The 22492-nt window shown below is 38.6% G+C and overlaps 1 protein-coding gene across 1 annotated transcript in view; it reads left to right on the top strand.

The window, feature by feature from the left end:
* The window catches only part of PRKDC (protein kinase, DNA-activated, catalytic subunit), an 83827-nt gene that overhangs the window by 54067 nt on the left and 7268 nt on the right, over positions 1-22492 (top strand). Inside the window, exons 62-79 of the mRNA XM_071737504.1 lie at positions 298-477; positions 3926-4134; positions 4652-4790; positions 5395-5583; positions 6070-6294; positions 6909-7017; positions 7695-7806; positions 9444-9633; positions 10751-10925; positions 11013-11203; positions 12660-12840; positions 13341-13501; positions 15584-15795; positions 16852-16939; positions 17510-17653; positions 21143-21347; positions 21847-21914; positions 22185-22405. Of these exons, the coding sequence (XP_071593605.1) occupies positions 298-477; positions 3926-4134; positions 4652-4790; positions 5395-5583; positions 6070-6294; positions 6909-7017; positions 7695-7806; positions 9444-9633; positions 10751-10925; positions 11013-11203; positions 12660-12840; positions 13341-13501; positions 15584-15795; positions 16852-16939; positions 17510-17653; positions 21143-21347; positions 21847-21914; positions 22185-22405 (2999 nt within the window). The remainder of the gene's footprint in view (positions 1-297; positions 478-3925; positions 4135-4651; positions 4791-5394; positions 5584-6069; positions 6295-6908; positions 7018-7694; positions 7807-9443; positions 9634-10750; positions 10926-11012; positions 11204-12659; positions 12841-13340; positions 13502-15583; positions 15796-16851; positions 16940-17509; positions 17654-21142; positions 21348-21846; positions 21915-22184; positions 22406-22492) is intronic.

The raw sequence follows: 22492 nt of genomic DNA, 5'->3' as shown, positions 1-22492 counted from the left end.
GCAGTGGGAATTATGAATATGTGGGAATTGTAAATTCCATCCCCTGCACCAACACTGTGTCTTGAAACCTATGTTGTCTTGGATTTTCCTTACATGGAAGACTTAAGATGGGGTTTGAATGGGTAGTACTGTAATTCCCAGCATAGGTGTGCTGCATGCCAGACTAATTATTCCACTCCCAAAGAGTGTCCACATAGGGGTTAGGTACAGGGTGGGTCATAGCTCTTAATATTGTTTATGATTCTAATGTGTCATAGCAAAAATCTGTGGCTTTATTGGTTTTGTTGTAATTTACAGAAAGATCCGACATTTGCCAAGCAGCTTTTCAGCAGTTTGTTTGGTGGAATTTTTCATGAGGTTGAAAAATCTAAAACTCCTTCTGAGAAAAAAGCCATCATGCAGAAGCTACTGAATGACTTCAATAATTTCCTGAGTATGAGCCTGTCTTACTTCCCACCATTCATTGCATGCATCCAGGTAAATCCTGTTACTGGCATGAAAGTACATGAATATAATAATGTCTTTGTCTGAATTTGTGATAAATAAAGTCATAGTGAAGATTTAATACTGTTACTGAAATTTAAACAGAGATGGAAAGAGAATTGTTAGAAAAATCGTTGTTTCAAGTGCCTCTTGTTAGGGTGAACAAGGTAATTAATGCCTTTGAACTAATTTTTCAAGATTTCCTACAATTTCTGTTCTCTAGAGTTTGAGTCACCTTTTAGTGTTTTAATGGTATCAGTGTCAAGAAGAGACTTGATTTTAATTGAAAGCCATAAGAACAATTGAAAGGGTTTTATGGGTGAAGAACAATTGAAAGGGTTTTATGGGTGTCCTGTGCTTATCTTCCTGTTTCTGGGAAGTGCTTACTGAGGAACACTTTGATGTCTTGAGGTTATCAGTAGCTGTCAGAATGTTTCTGGTAGCAGTTCTTGTTTGTTTTTTAAAATTAGTCCCCTGAAGTAGTTGTCTGGAGACTTTCAGTAATGAGAAAAGGACTCTCTTCCCCCAAAGAGTGAGTGGGTGCACACACAGCTCTTTCACTGAAGAGGAAACAATCTTTTCTGCTCTGAGAACATGCTGACCTGGAATAGATTGTGAACTTCATCATTTTACCCCCATTTTCAGGGAGATAAAAAAAGACTTGTCCAAGTACCTGTTACATACTCTTTGTCACTGTATTTAGGGTTTCTCAGCCTAATGATGCAACTCAATTTGCAGCTTTTGAAATAATCTTTTTGTAAATGGCAGGTAATGGTTTCTTTTTGTTATGGAAATGTTAATACTCTGAGACAGTAGATGTCACTCACAATGCAGGAGATATGTTTAGTTGGGTCTAGTTTTTTGAACAGTAACAAACTTTTGCTTCTTGGTACTTATATTTACACATCTGAAAAAATATAATTTCTTGTTTACTTTTTTATGTGCAGCTGCTTAAAAGGCCAAATCCCATGGGGATTTTTTTGGGATATCTTGATACTTTTTGAGCCAACATCTCACAATAGCTTTCTGTTAATATTCCCTCTTGACACTGCATTTGTTAGTTCTCTGTCTTGATACTATTATTTGTGCTGAATTATGCTGTCTATTAATAACACTATTGTGTTAAGCCACTCTTTTGTCTGAATAGCTGTAAAATAAAGACTCAAAAAGTAGGTAAGTTTAAATTAGTAAAAAAATATGGGCATTTGTAAAAGTGATAAGATCATCTGATTGCCATCCCCATTCAATAACAGAAGATCAGCAGCAGGAAGGCAAGCCTCAGCCTGTCTATTTGAGTATTCTGCATAGCAGTGGGAGAAAGTCTTTTGCCCAACAGGCAACAGAGTTAATATTGATCAGGAGAAAAAGCTGGGAGAGGCAGAGAGCAAGAGCAAGCCATGCTGAAGCTGCCATTTCTCTTGCAAAGGCTGTCCTAAAGGCCTGGCCATTTGGAAGTGCAGCTTCTGTTTCCTGTATAACCACAGTATAAGAAATATTGGCTTGTTTCAGAAAAGCTTCTTACTTCACTTCTTTTTCCTTCTGGTTGTTTGCCTTTTTTTAGTGTTCTGCAGGGTCAAGCCTAATCAGGAGAGTAACTTGGTGATAAAAAGAGCTGTTTTCTTCTACAGGTATAGTCTTGAAATTGAGTATGAGGCTCTGGGATAGGCTTCCAGGACACATTAAAAGCTAACTGAAATGCTAAGAAAGAAGTTAAATCCACTGACAAAAGTTTGCATAGACTCAATAGAGATACCTGGCCTCTGAAGAACATGCCCTACAAAGATTTTAGCTGTCAGACCAGCTTGGATGACATTCATCCTAATCTTTAAACATGTTGTGCAGGCTAAGCCAGAATGCATTGCATACAGAGCAAGGAATGTTCACTCAGTTTTCAGAAGTAGTCAAATCGTCACCAAAATGCCCTAAATAGAAAGGTACTTCCTTTGATGTGGGATGATGTGTATACATTATGAATTTTGGGGGAGTACTCATTCTCTGGTTCTGCAGTTGTATTTCCACAGTTCTTACAGTTTTTCTTAGGCATCCCTGAGAAAAGGGCTTTTGGTTTTACCTTAGCACAGCTATTCTTAAGTTTTTAGGTTGTGCGGCTGGCACAATCCTAACCCCTCTAAGTTGGCAGTTAAGGAATGTGTGCCCATATATAGGGCACATGCAAGTTTCTATCAAACTGCTGGCTGAAATTGCCTGAGTAGCAGGTGAAGCATCTGCTAACCCCTGACTGGGATCCACCTGGTCTGTAACCTCAGGAAGGTACAAGAAGCTCTTCTTTTTCTTTTTTTTTTTTTTAATTGAATACAAATTTATTGGTGTGAGAGTCTGAGCTGTATAAATTGTGTAATGAGTTTGCTTATGCCAGATGCCTATTCTGCAGTTTTTGTGGTGGTTGTCATTGATCAAGGAAGTGTAGCTTGCTTGTTCTCACAGTCTCCTGCTGTGATTTCCAGATAACGATTTAATTTTTTTTTTCACTTAGTATTCTTGAGCATACTGTATTGCAAGAAGGAAATTTTAATTCTTGCCCTAAAAGTCATTCCTGTAATGAAAATTATAGTACCCATCTTTCCATGTTGTAGATATAATTTTATTTTCTCTATGTTTGGTTAAGATTACTGCAAATTTCCTCTAGGTTCTGAAGCGTAAAACAAACAAGCAGACAAAACCAACCAAAGAAACCAAAGCAAAACCCAAAGAAACAAAACCCCCAAAACCTGGCTTTAGTGACATTACCTGCTACTTTATTGATACATTTACCTGTATTTAGGATAATGACTTAAGTGTTTTCAAAAGAAGTTCAGGTAAACAAGAATGTTTATTCCTGAAAAAGAGCTTATTCTGTCGCTGGGCTGATGTTAAATAAATACCTGCTGGAAGTACTATTGTGCCTTTATATCAAGCAAGACTAGGTGAGCACAGTACTAAATGGGTCTAACAGGAAGCTGTGGTATGGTAAAACTGGGTTAAGAGTGTGAATAGAAAGAAGGCAGAGAAGGCATCATGCTTAATTGCACCTTTGGTTTATGGCAGGAGTGCACCACTCATACACTGTGTAAGTGCAACACAGCTTTTCTGTCATGGGCACCCTGCTGCCAACAAGCAGCAGGAAAGGTGGAGGCTGTGGATGGGTCTGCCTGTGTCTTCCCCACTTTCTGTGTCTGTAGAAAGAGTTGCCCTGTGCCCTGGAGACAGATGAATTAGAGGGGTTATTTTCTCCTGTTCTCTGTCCGGAGAGCAACACCACGGAAGGAAAAGCATTCCAGTTTTCCCAGAGGTGGGAACTTGTGGAGATTTAACAGGTCATTTCCAAAGTTTGCACTGTACAAATAAATAAGTAAATAAAAAGGAAAAAAAAAAAAAAAAGGATAGCAAATGGGTAAAAGGTAATTATCAAGTGATTGTAAATCATTTTTTATTTATTTTGTAGGAAATGAGTTACCGGCACAGAGAGCTACTAGAACTGGATCCAGCATATGTGAGCACAAGCTGCCTTGCAAGTTTACAGCAACCAGTGGGCATCCTTCTTCTGGAGCATGCCCTGATGGCTCTGTGTCCTGCAGAGGAGCCCCAATCCAAGCGGATGCGTGGGAGGACAGAGCTTCCCCCAGATGTGATCAGATGGATTGAACTTGCTAAGTAAAGTCTTGTTTGAGACAATTTACTCCCACTTAGGTTTGCCTTTTGAAGGACTCCACCTTAATGGCTTATGGGATTTCTTTTTTTAGTCTTTCCTGCTTTTACAGCTAGGTGTGCTGTTGATTTCTTGTCAGTTTATTACTATTTTTCAGTTAGAGCAGGTAGACTTAACAGCTCCTCGCCCTGATGATACTATCAGACTGCTGAAAAAACACCTTGTTCATAGGTTTTCAATGGCAGCAGTTTCACCTGATGATACTATCAGACTGCTGAAAAAACACCTTGTTCATAGGTTTATAATGGTAGCAGTTTCCATGGTTCAGGTATTACTCTACAAGATGAAGTTCATCTAGCTAGATAAATATTTCTGATCTTATATGAGAAATACCAACATTTTTTTACTATTACAAGCTAGTAGTATTACTGCTTATTGAAACACTGTCTTTTTAATACCTTAGTTTGCATTGCTATACCCCTCTTCAACTAATTAAAAGATTTCCCTTTTCAATTTCACTAGGCTCTACCGATCTCTTGGGGATTATGATGTCCTTCGTGGCATTTTCAGTGGTAAGATTGGGACCAAGGAAGTTACACAGAAAGCATTGTTGGCAGAAGCCAGAAGTGATTATGCTGAAGCAGCTAAATATTATGATGAGGTATAATGACAACAAGAATTTTTTGTCTGTTTCACAAATCTCTCCTGACTTAAAACTAAGAAGCCAAGATTAAATATTCTGAGAAACAGCATATTGCTTAAAATGTCCCTATATTTTATTGGATGGTTTGGTCTGTAAAGTCATGGGAGCAGTTTAGCAGTCACAGCACAGCAGTAAGTGTGATACATGGTACTGTTTGCTACAAAGCTCCATGTGCCCATGAATCACCCATGCAGACAAGTGAAGCATCATGGCCACGGTACCATCCTGAGAGAGCAACCTGCATGTTTTCATGGCAAAGAAAATGTGAGTTCATGTGAGTGAAAGTGAAGAAGGATCTCTTCAACCTTCTTTTAAACTCTCTTCGCTCTTTAAAAATGCAGGCTTGCTAAGGATGGCTACTTGAAATGAATTTCTGTATATATAATGACAGGCTTGAATTTTCTGCATTTAATGGTGCTGTGACCACCTGGTAAATTAATAGATATTTTAATGATTAATGATTAATGATAATAACTTACTCTTAAGTTCCCAGTGACTTAAAATTGAATCTAGTGTCAGATTCCAGCTCAGAACCTTCCTCCCCCTCACATCCATTCCCTAGGCACTCTCTAAAGAAGACTGGCAAGATGGGGAGCCAACAGAAGCGGAAAAGGACTTCTGGGAACTTGCATCTCTGGAGTGCTATGACCACCTCACAGAGTGGAAGTCACTGGAATATTGTGCTACCATTAACATTGACAGTGGAAAACCTCCAGACTTAAGCAAAACATGGAATGATCCATTTTTTCAGGTTTTTAAAAATCACTTCCTTGATACTGCACTATTTTTGTATGTATAGGGATGTCCTACAGTAATGTGGTTGTGGGTGGAAGTGAACTGTAATATTTGGGTTAATTTTAGTATGAAAATTAGCAGAGAGTTTCATATATAAAATAAGCGAAGCAATTCTTTCTGCTGTTTTTAGGATGCTTAATTTTTACCTTGAGTAAAGCACCAGCTTGACCATCATCTATTTGCCTTTATTGCTGTTACCGCTTTTATTTGTTACATGGTTTTAGTTACCAGACTACTGGTTTTCAAACTAGTGGAACTTGGTAACATCTTGAGCTATCAGAAAAGACTATTGTGATTTGTTAGCAAATTAGAATTTGTCTAAAGGGAAAAAAATTAAGAAAACCATTGAAAGCATTTTTGTATCTCTGTGCAACAGATATTTAAAAAATAGATAATCTAATATTCCATTCCTAGAAATAAAGACTGTATTTTTACCTTATAGGAGACGTATCTGCCCTATATAATACGCAGTAAGCTGAAGTTGCTGCTCAGTGGGGAAAATGACCAGACCTTGCTAACATTTATTGATGAGGCAATGAAGACAGAACAGAAGAAAGCCATTATAGAAATGCACTACAGCCAAGAGCTTAGCCTGCTTTACATCCTTCAAGATGATTTTGACAGAGCCAAATATTACATTAGCAATGGCATGCAGATCTTCATGCAGGTAACCATTTCTGCTGGCTCTGATAGGATTTTTCTGAATAAACTCACGGAACAATGAAACTTTTGTTGCTGTTACCTGCTGCTAGGTTGTACTCTGAAGAGAGGTACTTGCCCCAAAACAGTGAAATCCAAATACTTTCCAATCATATGACAAAACTTCCTTTGAATTCATTGATTGCAATGATGAGAGATGAGCAAGCCAGTGGAGTGCATCCTCCCCTTTTAATTGGTTTTATTTTGCTGATTTCATCTATTAGAAATTTTTCTGAGTAACTGTGTAGATTATAACTTTTATTTCATTCATCTTTTTAGAAGCCTCCTGTCACCAAAACAAACTTCAAAATAGAGTGTCACATTGAGAGGCTACCAGTTGCATCCATTACTAAGTTTTGATTAGATTGTAGGACTGTCCTAAAACCTGGGATAGGAACTGTGGCTCAAATATACCTCTCAGCCTGCCCAGAGCAGAATTGCAGTCTAATAAATTACTTGTAGAAGGTTAAGGTGTAGAGTATAATAGAAAGCAGCATCAGATAAACAGTTTTTAGAGCACTGAACAGAACTTTGTTGTAAATTCTGTATATGAAATCTTCCATTCTCTCCCTTTCTTTTCAGAGCTATTCCAGTATTGATACTTTGTTATATCAAAGTCGAATGACCAAGCTGCAGTCAGTACAAGCTTTGACAGAAATACAGGATTTCATCAATTTTATGACCAAGAGAAGTAAAGATATTTTTTTCCTTTCATTGCATTAAATAATAATGGTTTGTATTTTGAATATCAGTTTGTAGACTTAGAGGACTGAAATCCTCTTTGAAAGAGCTTAGGACTGGAGTTCTTAACTGTCTTCTTGACATTAAGAACTACTGCAGTTGTATATGATAGTCTTGAAGACAATCCTGTGTTCTGTTGCAAAGTTTTATGAGCCTGGCTATTGTGAGAAGAATTATATATCTTTTAAAAGTTTAAGCAATAGTTTTTTACTAAGATTTTTGTTGGGGTCACTTTTGGTAGCAAGTAGTGGTTATCAGAGATGAAAAATGGATGTGGTATATAATTTCTAACTCCTGAGTAGGCATGAAATAAAATTTTAGGTGTATAAACAGAATTATATATTAAATTTAGTTAATAGTTCCACTAAGTTTCAGCATATTCCTGAATAGGAAGGTACCTACCGAAGTGGTGGTTCCCAGTGGCAGTTCACATTGATGTCTTTAACAAATCTCTTGTGCTTTAGCAATAAAAAAAAGAGCAATATGATCACCAAGCAGTGTATTTAGTGCAAGCCCAGAAGCAAGTGGGTTGTTTCACTGCAGTTTTCTGGTTTGAATGTTTGGCTTAGGCCTTTTTTGTGCTGTTTGTACTTAGAAGCATTTAAAATATTCTTAATTGACTTTTAGGTAACTTAGCTTCACAGGCTTCCCTTAAGAGACTTCTCAGAATTTGGACAAGCAGATATCCAGATGCTAAAATGGATCCTATGAACATCTGGGATGATATCATTACAAATCGGTAAAATTACATTCTTGGGTTAGCTTCATTTTTGTCTGCCTGTTGAGTTCTGAGAGGTTCTTTTTCTAGTGCTGCTTGTTTTCATATGGGGGGGAGCTGTTTTTTTCCTTAAAAGCCATTGTAATAGCTTTGTCAGTCTGTTTTTCGTGTGACTGTCTTATGGTGAGAAGCAAAATGAGACTGAGAAATGACCAAGGAATAAACTGCATTTTGATAGGAAAACAAGAACTGTTAGTTTAGGAATTTTCTTGTGTTGGTGACTACATGCACTGTGCAAGCTAACCCACTTCAGCAGCCCCTAAACACATCTATTAGTTATTGAGTGGATCAGCTGCATTTAGCTAAGTCAAACACCACCAAGAGGCCAGTCTGTTATGGATAAAAATACCTATTTTGTAGGCAGTTGCAAAGCTAGGGAGTGTACAAAATAAGCCCAGTCACAAGCTTCACATGTTTATAGGAAAGTTGACTAGTGCTGTAATTAGAGACTTATGCTATGTGATTTTTGCTAGAAAGAACAGAGGCTCTCTGGAGACTCCTTTGGATTAGCTCAGAAGAAACTGGAATTTTTTTTCGAATTTGAAAGTTTTCTGTCCTCCTGTGGTAACTATCCTCATCCCAATCTGTTCTTTCAGTGCAAATCCAGATTCTTCCTTCTTTCCTGGGGGACAGATTTTACAACAGCCTTCTGATACTCGCTTTGCAGTGAGTTTATTGCAGTTAAATATTAGGCAGAATGTATGGTATGGCTTACTCCTTTACAAAGTCTCAGAATGTTTATAACTTGATGAGTTATCAGTGTCTTAAACAATTTATGTGTCTTTAGGAAATCTTTATCTCATCTTAAATTAGTGACAAAGGATATGCCAAGATCCACTCTAGACTGCAGTGCTATCCTTTGTGTTGAATAGCAGTCTACAGAATGAGAATCATAGAATGGTTTGGGTTGGAAGGGACCTTAAAGATCATCTGGTTCCAAACCCCCTGCATGGGCAGGGACACCTCCCACTAGATCAGGTTGCTCAAAGCCTCATCCATCCTGGCCTTGAATACTTCCAGGAATGGGGCATCCACACCTTCTCTGGGAAAACCATTCCAGTGTCTCACCACCCTCACCATAAAGAATTTCTTTCTAATATCTAATTAGAAAGGACTAGTTGTAGAATGAAAAGGATTTAGCACTGATTCATGGCAATTCCCTCTCAAAAGTTTGGTACAGTCACTGGGCTTTTCTGCAACACAGATAGCAGTTTTTACATGTGTTGGTGTGATCGATGTTTGAATTGAAGGTTGGCATAAAATACAGCCTGGCACTTACACTATATGAGACTCCTGTTTGGTTTGTGTTCCTGTCAAGCTGGAATCCAAGTTATGGCTTGATTAACTTAGAAGTTGTAGCTGTGGTTTCAAAAGAACAAACCAATAAAAAAATCCCACTCTATTATCAACATTTTCTCATACTTAATCTCATTACATCAAGATTCTAGAATGCTCTCAGGGTCAACATGTCACTGGTTGTGATTTTCCAGACTATAGCTTGCAATTTTTTCTTAGCTTTTACTGTCAGGCAGATCAACTCTCAGATGTTCATTTCCTTGAATACTGGAGTGATTTATACTCCTGTTGTCATTGTGCAGGTGTTTCTTTCTTGACAAACTGCAGGAGAAACTTCTCAGTGATCAGGCCAATGATAGTATGGAGGTGGATGAAGAATATGGGGCTGGTGACCCAATGGAAGTGGATCAACAGGATGAAGACATCCACTCAATGATTAAAAGCTGCAAATTTAACATGAAAATGAAGATGATAGAAAGTGCCAGGAAACAGGTAACTGTACTGTCTGATAGCTTCCAATTTTGTGAGGAAATACGTAGAAACTACAGCTGGAAAATGATCTTAGGTGGTCTTGGGCACCCTTATGCCAGGGCAGATGTTGTTTTGTTTTGACTCTGCTATCCAGAACATTTTGAAAGCTCAAAAAAAGTCAGTTACATTGCAAAATAAAACAAATGGACAAATGCTAAGTACAAATGTAATGATAATTTGTCATTACTGGAAGCGTGCTTGAGTGTCCCTTTGATCCGCGGGTGGTTTTGGATACTCTAAAGGACAAATAAAGTATCTGAAATGCTTCAGTTTTTAATGTAAGGAATGCTTGCAGCCAAACATGCTTTGTCATTCACAAGTAATCACTTCTGTACAAGAAATTAAAATCAAATTCAGAGACAATCAATTTAATTTACTTCAGTCTTCAATGATGAAACATTTTATGATTTTTTTAAATGGTTTTCATTCATGCTGTTAACACATCTATATAAAGAATTAAAGCTAAGTAATTTAGGAATTTTGTTTTGGATCTGGCTGTTAAAATGACTGAAACATAGCTGCTTTTGATCATGGGCCTTTGGTTTTTAAACCTTGGGACAGAATGAATAACATTTGAGGTCTCATTTTCTTAGATGCTGCAGAAATCTGCAATGAGTGTTGAACTTATTTTAAGTACTGTAATAACCAAATATAATGTTAGTGCTGTGTTGGTTATACACTCTTAAAGGACTAAATGAAAAATAAGATTTCCTTTAAAGTTACATACATGAAACTTTTCATCAAAACAGAAACCTAAGTGACTCGCTTAATAATCCAAGTTACATTCCCTGTATGTGTTTGTACTGCTGAACTGCTAATGCCTGTTTAGTCGTGCAGATCAGAATTATTTTAAGTTACTCAGTTTGTCAAACCTCTGGTCTTCACTTTTTCTTTTCAAATTTCTCCATAAGCACAAATCTGGTTTTGAATCTGAGACCCAACAAGCAGTGGACCTCTCTTCATCTCACTACAGCTTTACTTGCGTACTTGTACTTAAAATCCCTGAATTTGTTTGCAGGATGCTTTTATTTCCTCTTCAGATGTCTAATCTAAAAACTCTGTCTTAACCTGAATACAGAACAGCTTCTCAGTTGCCAAGAAGCTTCTGAAAGACCTACGCAAAGAGGCCAAAACCAGGGAGGACTGGATGCTGAGGTGGAATTATTCCTACTGCCGCTTTACACATAGCTGCAGCCGGAAACAGAGCTGTCCTGAACGCATGCTCTCAGTGTTGAAAACCATCTCCCTGCTTGGTAACTGACTTCTCTTTGCTTCACTCTGTTGCTTGTGCAGAGCTGGTTTGTTGTCAAATTACCAACTTCGTTTCTGAATTCCAACAGAAGATACCAAATCTGACTATCTCAACAAGAACATATCGGCCTTCCGCAACCAGAATCTTCTTCTGGGTACTACTTATCACATCATGGCCAGTGCTCTTAGTCAGGATCCAAGAAGCCTTGAGCAAATCGAGGAAGAAAAAGCTGGAAAAATATCAGTACTATCAGGAGAAAGTCTTAAGAGTCCTGAAAAGGTAAATGAGAGGGGAAAAGTTTGTAGGTATTTCAGTTTTGTAATTACTACTTCAGTAGGTAATGATGGGTATGGATAGATTCAGAGGATATGAAACCCATCTGCTGCTGTCAGTGATTTGTCTGGGAACACCAGCTAAGGGAAGAAAAAAAAAAGTTCTTTATAATACTGATCATGATACTAATACACTTATTTTATCTACATAGTTTTAGCAATAGAGAGGAGAGGGGTTTTTAAGACAGAATATACACAGGTCATCTTTGACTTTTTTGGGGAGTTGTGCATTTGAAGAGTGCAGTGATAGACTGTGCTGCATCTTAAATTGTGTGTGTTGACAGATGCTGCGATACTGACTTCCTCTCTGTCAAATTGGTTGAGTAGGAATTTCGTGTATCACTCCTGACATATTTGTAAAGCCACCACGAAGATCCTTAAATATGATCTGTATCAGTATAAAACGCCCCAAAGTTGTTCTTAATTTATGCTTTTATAGTCGCTAAAGAAAAACAAAGAAAAGATTCCTGCAGAAAGATTTAAAATTTTCAGGTGTGTAGAAACCAGACCAAAAATTACGCTTCATATATTAGCTAATTACTAAGAGCATTTTTCCTAAGGAAATCTGGAAGATGAGCATAAAAGCTCTTCTGTGTCAGATGAGTCAGACTGGGATACCAGATATTTTTATAAGATATTTTTAAAAGATATTTTTTAAGGATCTTAGCCTTATTTTATTAGGCAGTACTCTGACCCTAGTAGTTTCCCTCTGTCTACCTTAGATTCAGACAATGTAATTAGTTACACCATTTTTCAGTTGTTCCTACTTGTTCTGCAGCAATTTTGTATTTTGTTTAATAACTACAGTAGTTACAATGTCTACAAGGTTGGCAAGCTTGTTGGCAATGTGAGAATAATAGGTACTTTATTTATAAGCACTGAGTTGTAAAGGATCTTGTCAAGTCCTTCATTGCATGTGTTACATTACAAGCATATGATCAATAACTCTGTAATAGGGGAAAAAGACACCAGATTTGAAAAAGTTTCATGCATGTTTTTTTAAACACAAGTTTTAAGTATAGCTGATATGTAGATGTTACAGATATATCTTAAAAGGAAAAAAAGTATTTTTACATTATGTTTTCTGTTAACTGTGGAAACTGTAGTAACATTAACTTCTTCGCACTTAAAAAAGTTCCACATAATATTGCCAGAAATTAATTTCAGTTAAAAGAGCAATTTATGTTTTTCCACTGAAAGCTGTGGAAGTTAAAATTCTGGAAATGACTGCTAGAAATAATGTTCTCATCTTTTTTTTTCTTTGTATCAGCTGCTCAATGTATCTAATACATTTTAAGTTTCATCTATTGAAGACTTGCAACCAAACTCCTCTTTCAAAAAGAATAGTTGAAAGCTACTTGTTAATGTGTCTTTTTTTTTTTCCTCTTATGTTTGAATTTCAGGTGTTGGCAGGCCTGAGCAAGAAGGCTTTTGAGTATTTCAACAGTGCAGCAAGGAAGTCTGAAGAGGAGATGCAGTCCCACTCCATGGAGCATGTAGATGTGATGGGAGTTATTGATGCATATATGACTTTGGTTGGTTTCTGTGACCAGCATTTACGTAAGGAAGAAGAAGGCTTGCTTGGTTAGTCAGCATTTCTCCTAAACTTAAGAGGTGGATTTGTCTGTGATGCATGAGCTTTTGTGATATCACCCTGAGCATTTAAACTTGAATTTAAATGGAACAGCTTGTTCTGTAGTTAACAGTATTTATATTCTGGTTTTTTTCCCCTACACTGTTCCTGCTAGCTTTGGTCCTAGCCAGTGTGTCTCACTTGTGAGATATATATCATATCCAGCAGATGCTTCCCTTGTTCTTTCCCAGACCACAGCAGTGCTCTGTTTAAAGCAGGCAAGATACCAGCAGTGATGCTGCTTCTTGATAAAGCTAATCCTTACAGTCCCCAAGTACATGTGTTGCTGATGTGTGCAGTTCAAACAGATGGGAAGGAGAACAAAGTGAAAATGCAAAATACATGGGGGGAAAAAAATACTGAATTGTAAAGATGAATGTCCCAGATGATCAAAGACGTGGAACAAGTGATGGTGTTTCTGATAATTCTTGTTTAATGTCTCTCTTGGCAGAAATTAACACCACAGATCTGCAACTATTCCCAGCTATTGTGGTGGAGAAACTGATAAAAGCCTTGAAATTGAACTCCAGAGAAGCCAGGCTGAGATTTCCTAGGCTGCTGCAAATAATTGAAAGATATCCAGCAGAGACATTGGGTCTAGTGACACGAGAGGTTAGTTACTTCGATTTTCCTGGCAGCAGATGTTGCTAGAAATCGAATTTAAAAGGTAGAGGTGGAGGTTGGATGGACAGAGAGGTTAGACTGGTAAGTTTTGCTTCAGGTAAATCAGATAAATTTTATCCCATCATTGTTCCTTGTCTTTTCTCCCACTTACTGAGTCTAATGCATACGGACAGAAACTTTTAAGAAGAAACTTTTAAGTTTAATTTTTTATTATTATCTGATTCCAAATGTTAGTTTGAGAGCTGCTGGAGAAAAATTACATTGAGTTTTTTTCTTCCTTCTAAATGATTCAAGTGGGCTGATAAGTGTGTGTAAGATAGGGTGAAGAACACCCTTATATCTTGTATGCAGGGAGCCAACAGTTTTTCCAGGCTCATTTTCCACTTCTCCCACTTTCTTCCTTCCTTCCTTCCTTCCTTCCTTCCTTCCTTCCTTCCTTCCTTCCTTCCTTCCTTCCTTCCTTCCTTCCTTCCTTCCTTCCTTCCTTCCTTCCTTCCTTCCTTCCTTCCTTCCTTCCTTCCTTCCTTCCTTCCTTCCTTCCTTCCTTCCTTCCTTCCTTCCTTCCTTCCTTCCTTCCTTCCTTCCTTCCTTCCTTCCTTCCTTCCTTCCTTCCTTCCTTCCTTCCTTCCTTCCTTCCTTCCTTCCTTCCTTCCTTCCTTCCTTCCTTCCTTCCTTCCTTCCTTCCTTCCTTCCTTCCTTCCTTCCTTCCTTCCTTCCTTCCTTCCTTCCTTCCTTCCTTCCTTCCTTCCTTCCTTCCTTCCTTCCTTCCTTCCTTCCTTCCTTCCTTCCTTCCTTCCTTCCTTCCTTCCTTCCTTCCTTCCTTCCTTCCTTCCTTCCTTCCTTCCTTCCTTCCTTCCTTCCTTCCTTCCTTCCTTCCTTCCTTCCTTCCTTCCTTCCTTCCTTCCTTCCTTCCTTCCTTCCTTCCTTCCCTCCTTCCCTCCTTCCCTCCTTCCCTCCTTCCCTCCTTCCCTCCTTCCCTCCTTCCCTCCTTCCCTCCTTCCCTCCTTCCTTCCTTCCCTCCTTCCCTCCTTCCTTCCCTCCTTCCTTCCTTCCCTCCCTCCCTTTTCTTCCCTTTCCTTCCCTTCCTTCCCTTCCCTGTGCCGGATAAGCTGAGAAGGTCCTCTGTGACTCATGTCTGCTCCTGCCTTGGCCTGCCCTCATTTTCTAGCCCATGGTTGCTGGCACTCAGAGAATGCCAGGTCCCATCAGAGGAAGAACTTGAGTGTGAGAGAAACACAGTTACTCCAAGAACCTGAGAACACAGCAGAAGCAGCTGAGGTGCACAAGGTGTGGCCGCAGCAAAACTGATGGTTCAAACAGAACCTGACACCTTGGTCCAGTTAACAAATCTCACCAAGAAAATAACTTCACCAGGCATTTTTTTATGTTCTCTCTCTTTCTGTGAGATAAATACTGGCCATCTGGTCTTTTAACTCTGTTAGAAAGGTAGGAGGGAAGGAATTGGAGGATGGTCTCCTGTTATCACAAGGAAATATACTGTAGCTCTTGTTTCAAAAGTGATACAGCTTTTGGAGTGAGGTGAGCATGAAGTATATCAGCAGCAGATGCTCCACTGAAATTAATATCTGTCAGTAAACCCAAACCTCTTTATCATTGAAGGAATTAAAAAACTGTGATAGGAGTGTCAGTGTTCTCCTTCTGACTTTTAATCAAATAAAGACTTCATCCTAATGGTATTGGAACTATGCCTTCAAATTTTTGAGTTGTTTGTATTTGGTGATCAAAAATTATTGTATTGCATCCAGACATAAAAGCCACGGTCTTGAGTATAAACTCCTCTTGGTCAACAAACTGCAAATCTGTGTAAAAGAAAACCTTTTAAGCAGCAGTAGTTAGTGGTGGTGGTGGTGGTGGTAGTAGTAGTAATAATGATAATTGTTATTCATGCTTCATTGGGGGATGTTTTGGGCAATGTAGTTGGCATTCTCTGTTTCCTTTTCACTTGTTTCTGTCTGTCAAGCTGGGCCACAGAACTGATTTGGTTTTGTTTTCTATGCCTGGTATTTTCAAGGGGGACTAAAGTTGAAAGCAGTGTCTGTGTTCTTGCAGCTTTCTTCAGTTCCCTGTTGGCAGTTCATTGGTTGGATTAGCCAGATGATGGCACTACTTGACAAGGACCAAGCAGTGGCTGTGCAACACACTGTTGAGGAGATTGCAAATACCTATCCCCAGGCCATCATCTACCCTTTCATGATCAGCAGTGAAAGTTACAGTTTCAAAGACACCGCCACTGGCTGTAAGAACAAGGAGTTTGTAGAAAGGTGAATTTTCTATCAAAATGGCTTTTTTGTATGTTTGGGATTTTTTTTTTTATTCAGGAGTGGGATGTTTAGGTTTTTTTCCTAATAAAACAGATTTCTCTAGAGGGCATGAGAAACGTTAGGGGGGTAGCCCCATGCACACTGTATTCTCATTTATAGGCACAAGGAAAACTGATACATAAGCTTTCTCTAGAATTAGATATACTCAGGTTGGTGGCCTGAATAGTTTCTCAAGTGCTAAGTACAAATACTCCCATGCTGTGGCAAGTTAGAATTTTTTCAAAATAAAACAAGACAATGACAGAGAAGTGAGCCCTTTCTGCTGGTAATTGTGTAGTAGTCAGAGTTTCTTTTTCCTTTTCCTGCTCTGCTGATGCTGAATGGAAACCTGGTCCATGATTAGGCTCTTACTACAACAGTGAGAGTTGGTACCAATCGAAGTTAATGATGAAACTAGCTGGGGCATTTAGAGTCATCGTAGTAACAAGCAAGAGCAGACTTCAGAGAGTGCCAGTGAAGTGGTTGGATGTTAATTTTTTTGAATGACAGGTCTTTGTCTTCACTCCTTATTCTGTGTGCAGTCTGTCCTTTACAAGCCCCTCCCTTGCCCATTTTGTGGTTCAATAAAATGCATTTTATTGAACCCCCAGGGAAAAGACAACTTTGATGGCACAGAGCTATAGAACCACTAATACAGTTTTAGGTGCTTTTTTGCTTTTTTTTTAATTCTCTGATATATTTGCCGAATTTCTTCATTTAAAATAAGAAGATAAAGTTTTGCATTTCTCAGACTGTTGCCATGGTTGATGCTCATTTCAGTTACAAGTATGCTTTCGGCTCCCTCACCAAGCTCCTATTTCCGTAGTGGGACACTTAATTCAAAAATTGGGAGAAAGTGGCAAGGGCAGTCGTGCAGTCCACGTGACTGTTCTGAGATAGTCCATCTACTTACCCCAAGATTATTTTGCCAGATTCTTGAGTATACCAGACAGTCTGGGTCATTGTGTATCTTCCTGTTGCATTGTGGCTCTTTTTTTTTTTTTTTTTCCTTTAAAGGATCAAAAATAAGTTGGACAGAGGAGGAGTAGTTCAAGATTTTGTTCACTCCCTGGAACAGCTGTCTAGTCCCATAATGCTTTTTAAGGTAAGGTGTATTTTTTTTATTCCCTTCCTCTACATTCCTCACCCTCAGTTTAGGAATGAGAGTGCTGGGCAGAGCCTGCCACAGATCACCCCAGCCATACAGTGCCACAGACAGTGTAGCCACAGGAAGAGGTTCAGCCCAGAATCAACTGGTGAAAAACTGACACAGGTTTCCCAGAAAGGTGCTAGAAGCCCCATTCCTGGAAGCATTAAACATCAGGCTGGACTGGGCCCTGAGCAGCCTTATCTAGTTGAAGATGTCCCTATTTACTGCAGGGTGCCTGGACTAGATGACCTTTAAAGGCCCTTCCCAACCTGAACCATTCAGAAACTGTCAGCAGTGTCAGTGGTGATGTTCTCCATGCCCTGTGCCAGCTGCTTGTTTTATACCAGCCCTTTCAATCTTTCCCCTTCTTTGACCACCCCTTAATAATTCTGAAACTGCTGCAGAATTATCACTTGTGGACATCATTATAATTTTTGACTACTTGTGTTCTTAGACTTTTTCCCTGTTGTCTGCTGGGCTTCCTTGCCTACATTCTGATGCTGATTCTCACTCTTCTGTTTGCAGGATTGGGCTGAGGATGTCAGAAATGAGTTGGTAAAAGCTCAGAGGAATAAAAATAAGCTTAAAGAAATGTATGAAGGAATGTACAAGAACTTGGGAAACTTAGAGGCTCCTGGTCTTGGATTGCTGAGGAAAAGGTTCATTCAGGTATGTGTGATCACTAAATAGTTTTGTTACTAGAAAGTCAAAAGAGGAGACCAGATCACAGCTTTTACAGGTGCTGCAGGACTTGATGAGACAAGAGATCAAGTCAGGAGTACAAGACTGGGATTTTTGTGCTAGAAGCTATGTACTTGTTACAGCTCACTTCCAGCCACCCCACAGGACTGAATGTTCTCTCTTGCTCAGCTTCCGCCTCCCCTTTCCTGCACACTGCCAGGTTCTCAGAGCCTGGGCCTCTCTGACCATCCATGAACCTGCACAGGAATCTGTCCTTGGTTTTTTTCCTTGCTGCCAAGGTTGTATGAGCACTTCAGACTGTTTTGTTACATTATGCTTCTCAAATTTGCTGCTGATACCAGTTTATGTAAGGTAAGTTATTCAGAAGTTACAACTACGAAGAGTTACAGAAAGGATTTTACAAAACTGACTTGAGATCTAAAATAGTGGAAGTCGGTGTAGGAAAAAAAATTTGATGCATGTGGGGGAAAAAAAACCCAAAATAAATTCCTCAAAGAAATTCTTTGGGTTTGAGCTGACTATTACAATTCAAGAAAAAAATCTTGATTTGTGATAGTTCTGTAAAAGCATCAGCTATGAATACTCAACAGTCAAGTCAAGAAAGAAAAGCAACTGTTAGACCTTGTTAAGAACAGAGAGCAAAATAAGGGTTTATACATTGTCACAGCAGTCTTCTTTGGCTCTTCCTTCTTGAACACGAGTCCTCATCTGCATTTCTCAACATAAAACCAGAGAAGGTTCAGAGTGGCAAGAATAATCAGAGGTACAGAGTAACCTCTGTAACAAAGAACAACTTTAGCATTCCTCCAGCTGGAAAAAGCACAATAAGGATACAATAAGGCTCTCCACATCAGGAGTGTCAAGCGTGGAGTAAATAACAGAAGTGTTTCCTCATTCAGTACACACTTAAGTGCTGAACTCCTGCTGCAGGGAATTACAGATGCTTTCATGGGTTCAAATAGCACGTAGACAATAGCATGGGGTGGGGGAGAATACTTTGGGAGTTTTTACATACAAATGGACACTTCTGGGTCCAGAAATCCTGAGCTATGAATTTCTGGAGGCCATGAAAGTGATTCTCCTGTAGAAGCATGGGTGTATGCTCATAGCCCCCTGAGGCCAGGGCTAGGTGGATCCAGGTCTCTGCCATGTGGCTATTTTTGTGTCACATTAGCCTCAGATAAACTTATCTGAGTATCTGTAGGGAGATTCCTTCCCCATGATCAAGGAAGGTGGGGGATGCAAGTAAGGTGGGGTTGGGAGGAGGTGAGATGATAGAGCAGCAGAAAGGGCAATTGGAATTTAGGGGCATACTAACCCTTTGAATGTGTTGCTGCAAGATAAGCTGGGTCTCTGATGATAATGACATTAAACTGAGGAGCAGAGGGATAAGAATTTGCAGGATGTGCTGCTGTGCTGAGGGGCTGTGGGCAGAGGGAAGGGAACAGCTGTAGGTTGGAGCCACACAGGGTGCAAGGGCAGCAAGGGACCTGGCAGGCATGAGGACAAAGGCTGGGATGGTTTGTGTGCACTTTGGCCCACTTAAACAAAAAAAAATCCTTGGCTCTTTAAGAAGCTGAAACATTTGCAGTAGTAAAGGTTATTGCATAGAGTGCTGATGGATTTTGACTTGTTACTAGCAGAGCAGAAGAGAGAGGGAGATGCTGGAAAAGGGGTGGTGGGGTTGTTCCTCTCTGTTGCAGGGGAGAGCAGTGCTCCCTTCTTGTGCTACCAGCTGCAGAAGAAGAAGGTCAGGGTGAGGGTGCACAAACTCTGGGTTCTCTGCCTTTGTGATGCAGCAGTAATGAAAAAACAAAGTGCTCTGTAAGGAGAGCTGTATAGTTTCTAGTGTCCTTGCTGGAAAAAAAAAAAAAAAGTTGTATTTCTTGACTGACACATAAAATTGCTCTAATATGTGAAGTATTTCAGGTTTGTAACCTTCATATTTATTTATGTACAATTTCAGTTGTAACTTAGATAATAAGAATCTTGCTTTTATTTTGAATGTGAAATTCCAGTAATGCATAAATCAAACAATGTTTACTGTCTTAATTTAAATACAGTGGTGAAGCTGTTAAATATTTGTTTCCTTGACTTTTAAAAGAAGCCAAAGAATAGAGCAGAGAAAGCAATCGGATGATCATCTGGAAATAGATTTAAAGTGATAAAGATGTTGACTGTAACAGCCCTCAGAAAGATAATATTTCCTGTATTTTCATTTACCTCAGTGAAATAGCTGTGTCCTTCATAGCTTGGGAGAAAAATGATCAGGCATTGAAAAAACAAGTGAGCTTACATATCTTTCCAAGACAGTGAGGTCCAAGAGGGGACATCTGGTTTTTCTAGAACCTTGAATTATGAACACAAAAAGTAGACTCAGTTAACTGCTTGCAGATAATACTTTGTTTATTAAATGGACCAGTGTGAAATGTCTTTGCACGTTTTCTTTATCAGGATATTTCAAATGCTTTAAAACTATGTTTTTAAACATTTCATCTCCAAAATTATCTCAAAGCAAATAAAAAATAATAATTGTGATAGCAAGTAAAACATCTAAATCAGTACTTTCTAACCTGAGTCAAAAAGTTATCTTCATACGTGGAGCTCTATGACATTCATTATGTATACATAAAATACACCTTTTGGTTAGCAGGCATGGTATATGTGAAAGCTAGGGTGTGTTTCCTTGCTATGTAATGTGGTTGCTGCTAGTTTAAAAAACAAGCAAACAAGACAAAAACAAACAAAAAAACCCCCAAAATCCAGCAAAACCTCACACTTTCTGTAAAACACAGAGTATTCATATTTGGGGGGGGGAGGGGAAGGTCAATTTACTTTTCCATTTGTATTTATTTTTTATCATTTGTAAAAAGAACATTTGAGGGTTGGGTTTTTTTTGGGTTTTTTTGTTGTAGCAGTTTGGAAGTGTGATAATACCTGAAGAAAAGGGTATCGATTAAATGTTCTGATATTAATGCTATATTTAGATAATTTTTATTTGCTCAATAGATACCAATTTAAAAATTTCAGTTTTATACTAATACTTCTAGCTGATCTTAAATTTTTGTAACCAGATGAGGTACATGTATTAAGTTTAATGAGCATCATATTATTGCAGCATTACTGGTGCACTTACCTAGAATCTAACTGCAGCTGGAGAACTGATATGACTGAACTGGTAAAATGCAGATGTTTATGTGATGATAGCTGGTGGGTCTACCAAACAGGCAGGAAAAAGGTACTGAAAGACGAGAAATAATGGAAGAAAAAAAAACAACAACAAAAACCAAGCAAACAAAAAACAAAAAAGAAGCCCAGGTGTGGAAGGACAATTGATATTTATTAATATGGAGCTCATATGAAGCTGTGTGTGTAGATAAGAAGGTACTGTTTTGGTGCCCTTAGGGAGATCCTAGCACTGTGTTAACAGGATTTTTTTCTATAAATGAACCTCAGGCTTTTAGGAAGGACTTCGACCATCATTTTGGAAAAGGTGGCTCAGAACTGCTGGATATGAAGGCCAGTGAATTCGATGCAATTTTTACTTCTCTCGTCTCAAAAATTAACAAAAACCATAAAGAACCTGGGAACCTGAAAGAATGTTCACCATGGATGAGCGAATTCAAAGCTGAGTTCTTGAGGAATGAACTAGAAGTTCCTGGTAAGTTCCCCTTCAGTGTCAATCGTGATCTACTTGTGAGCTCTACTTCTTGTGTTAGTAAATGACCTTTCTTTCTGAGCTTAGGCAGAGGTAGATTTCACCTGAATTAACTATGTTCAATCATCATCTCTTAAATGTGTTCTGAAGATACAGAATTTTCAAAATCAAGACTATATCTTGCCTAAGAACCTGTATATTTTTTAAGGCCCAGTTCCAAGAAATTTGACTTTTAAATCAAGTTCAGAAGAGATGTGTCCTCTGAAACCATTAAGAGCTGTAATTCTAACAGCCTAAGAAGGAAAGAATGTTGGTAATTAACCTAAAATCGTATGCTATGTATGATGGATTTTTTTATATTTTAAAATACTTTCTTCCAAGTTACCGTTCTACAAGTTTGACTGAATATAAGGAAGAATGCTCTGTTCTTAAACACACTTAGAAATAAAAAAAAAAATAAATACTTCTATGTAATTATTTTTTTTAACCATTACCACTTCAGGTCAGTATGATGGAAAAGGGAAGCCACTGCCAGAATACCACGCAAAAATCTCTGGATTTGATGAGCGGGTATGTTCATAAGTGTGAGTCAAGATACTGTTTAGTATAAATTTGTGTCCATATTCCATTTTCCATTTGAAGAATTTGATAAGAGAAAGGTTATTGCTTGTGTACTCCTTTTGCAGCACATTAAGGAAGGTCTGCAAATGGGCATTTGTTTTTCTAGTGGTACCTGAGCAACTTCATTCTGGCATCTAGGAACGACAGCTTAATGTCAGTGATCATTCTCTAAGGCCAAGTGTTTCACAAATATTTTCCTTTTTGCTGTCTTTTTCCAAGATAATGGTAATGGAATCCTTGAGGAAACCAAAACGTATAATAATCCGAGGCAGTGATGAGCAGGAGTATCCTTTTCTTGTCAAAGGTGGTGAAGACCTGCGACAAGACCAACGTATTGAGCAGCTCTTTGATGTAATGAACATCATCCTTTCCCAAGATGCTATCTGCAGCCAAAGGAATATGCAGTTAAAAACCTACCAGGTCATCCCCATGACAACAAGGTAGGCATTTATCTTGAAGGGGCAGAAATCCTTATGTTAATACTTAATACTTTTGGGTCCCTGTGTCAGATTCTGGTTCAGTGTGTT

This window comes from Heliangelus exortis, chromosome 2, assembly GCF_036169615.1.
Source record: "Heliangelus exortis chromosome 2, bHelExo1.hap1, whole genome shotgun sequence".
Lineage (NCBI taxonomy): Eukaryota > Metazoa > Chordata > Aves > Apodiformes > Trochilidae > Heliangelus > Heliangelus exortis.
This window is presented reverse-complemented; position numbering and strand designations above follow the sequence as displayed.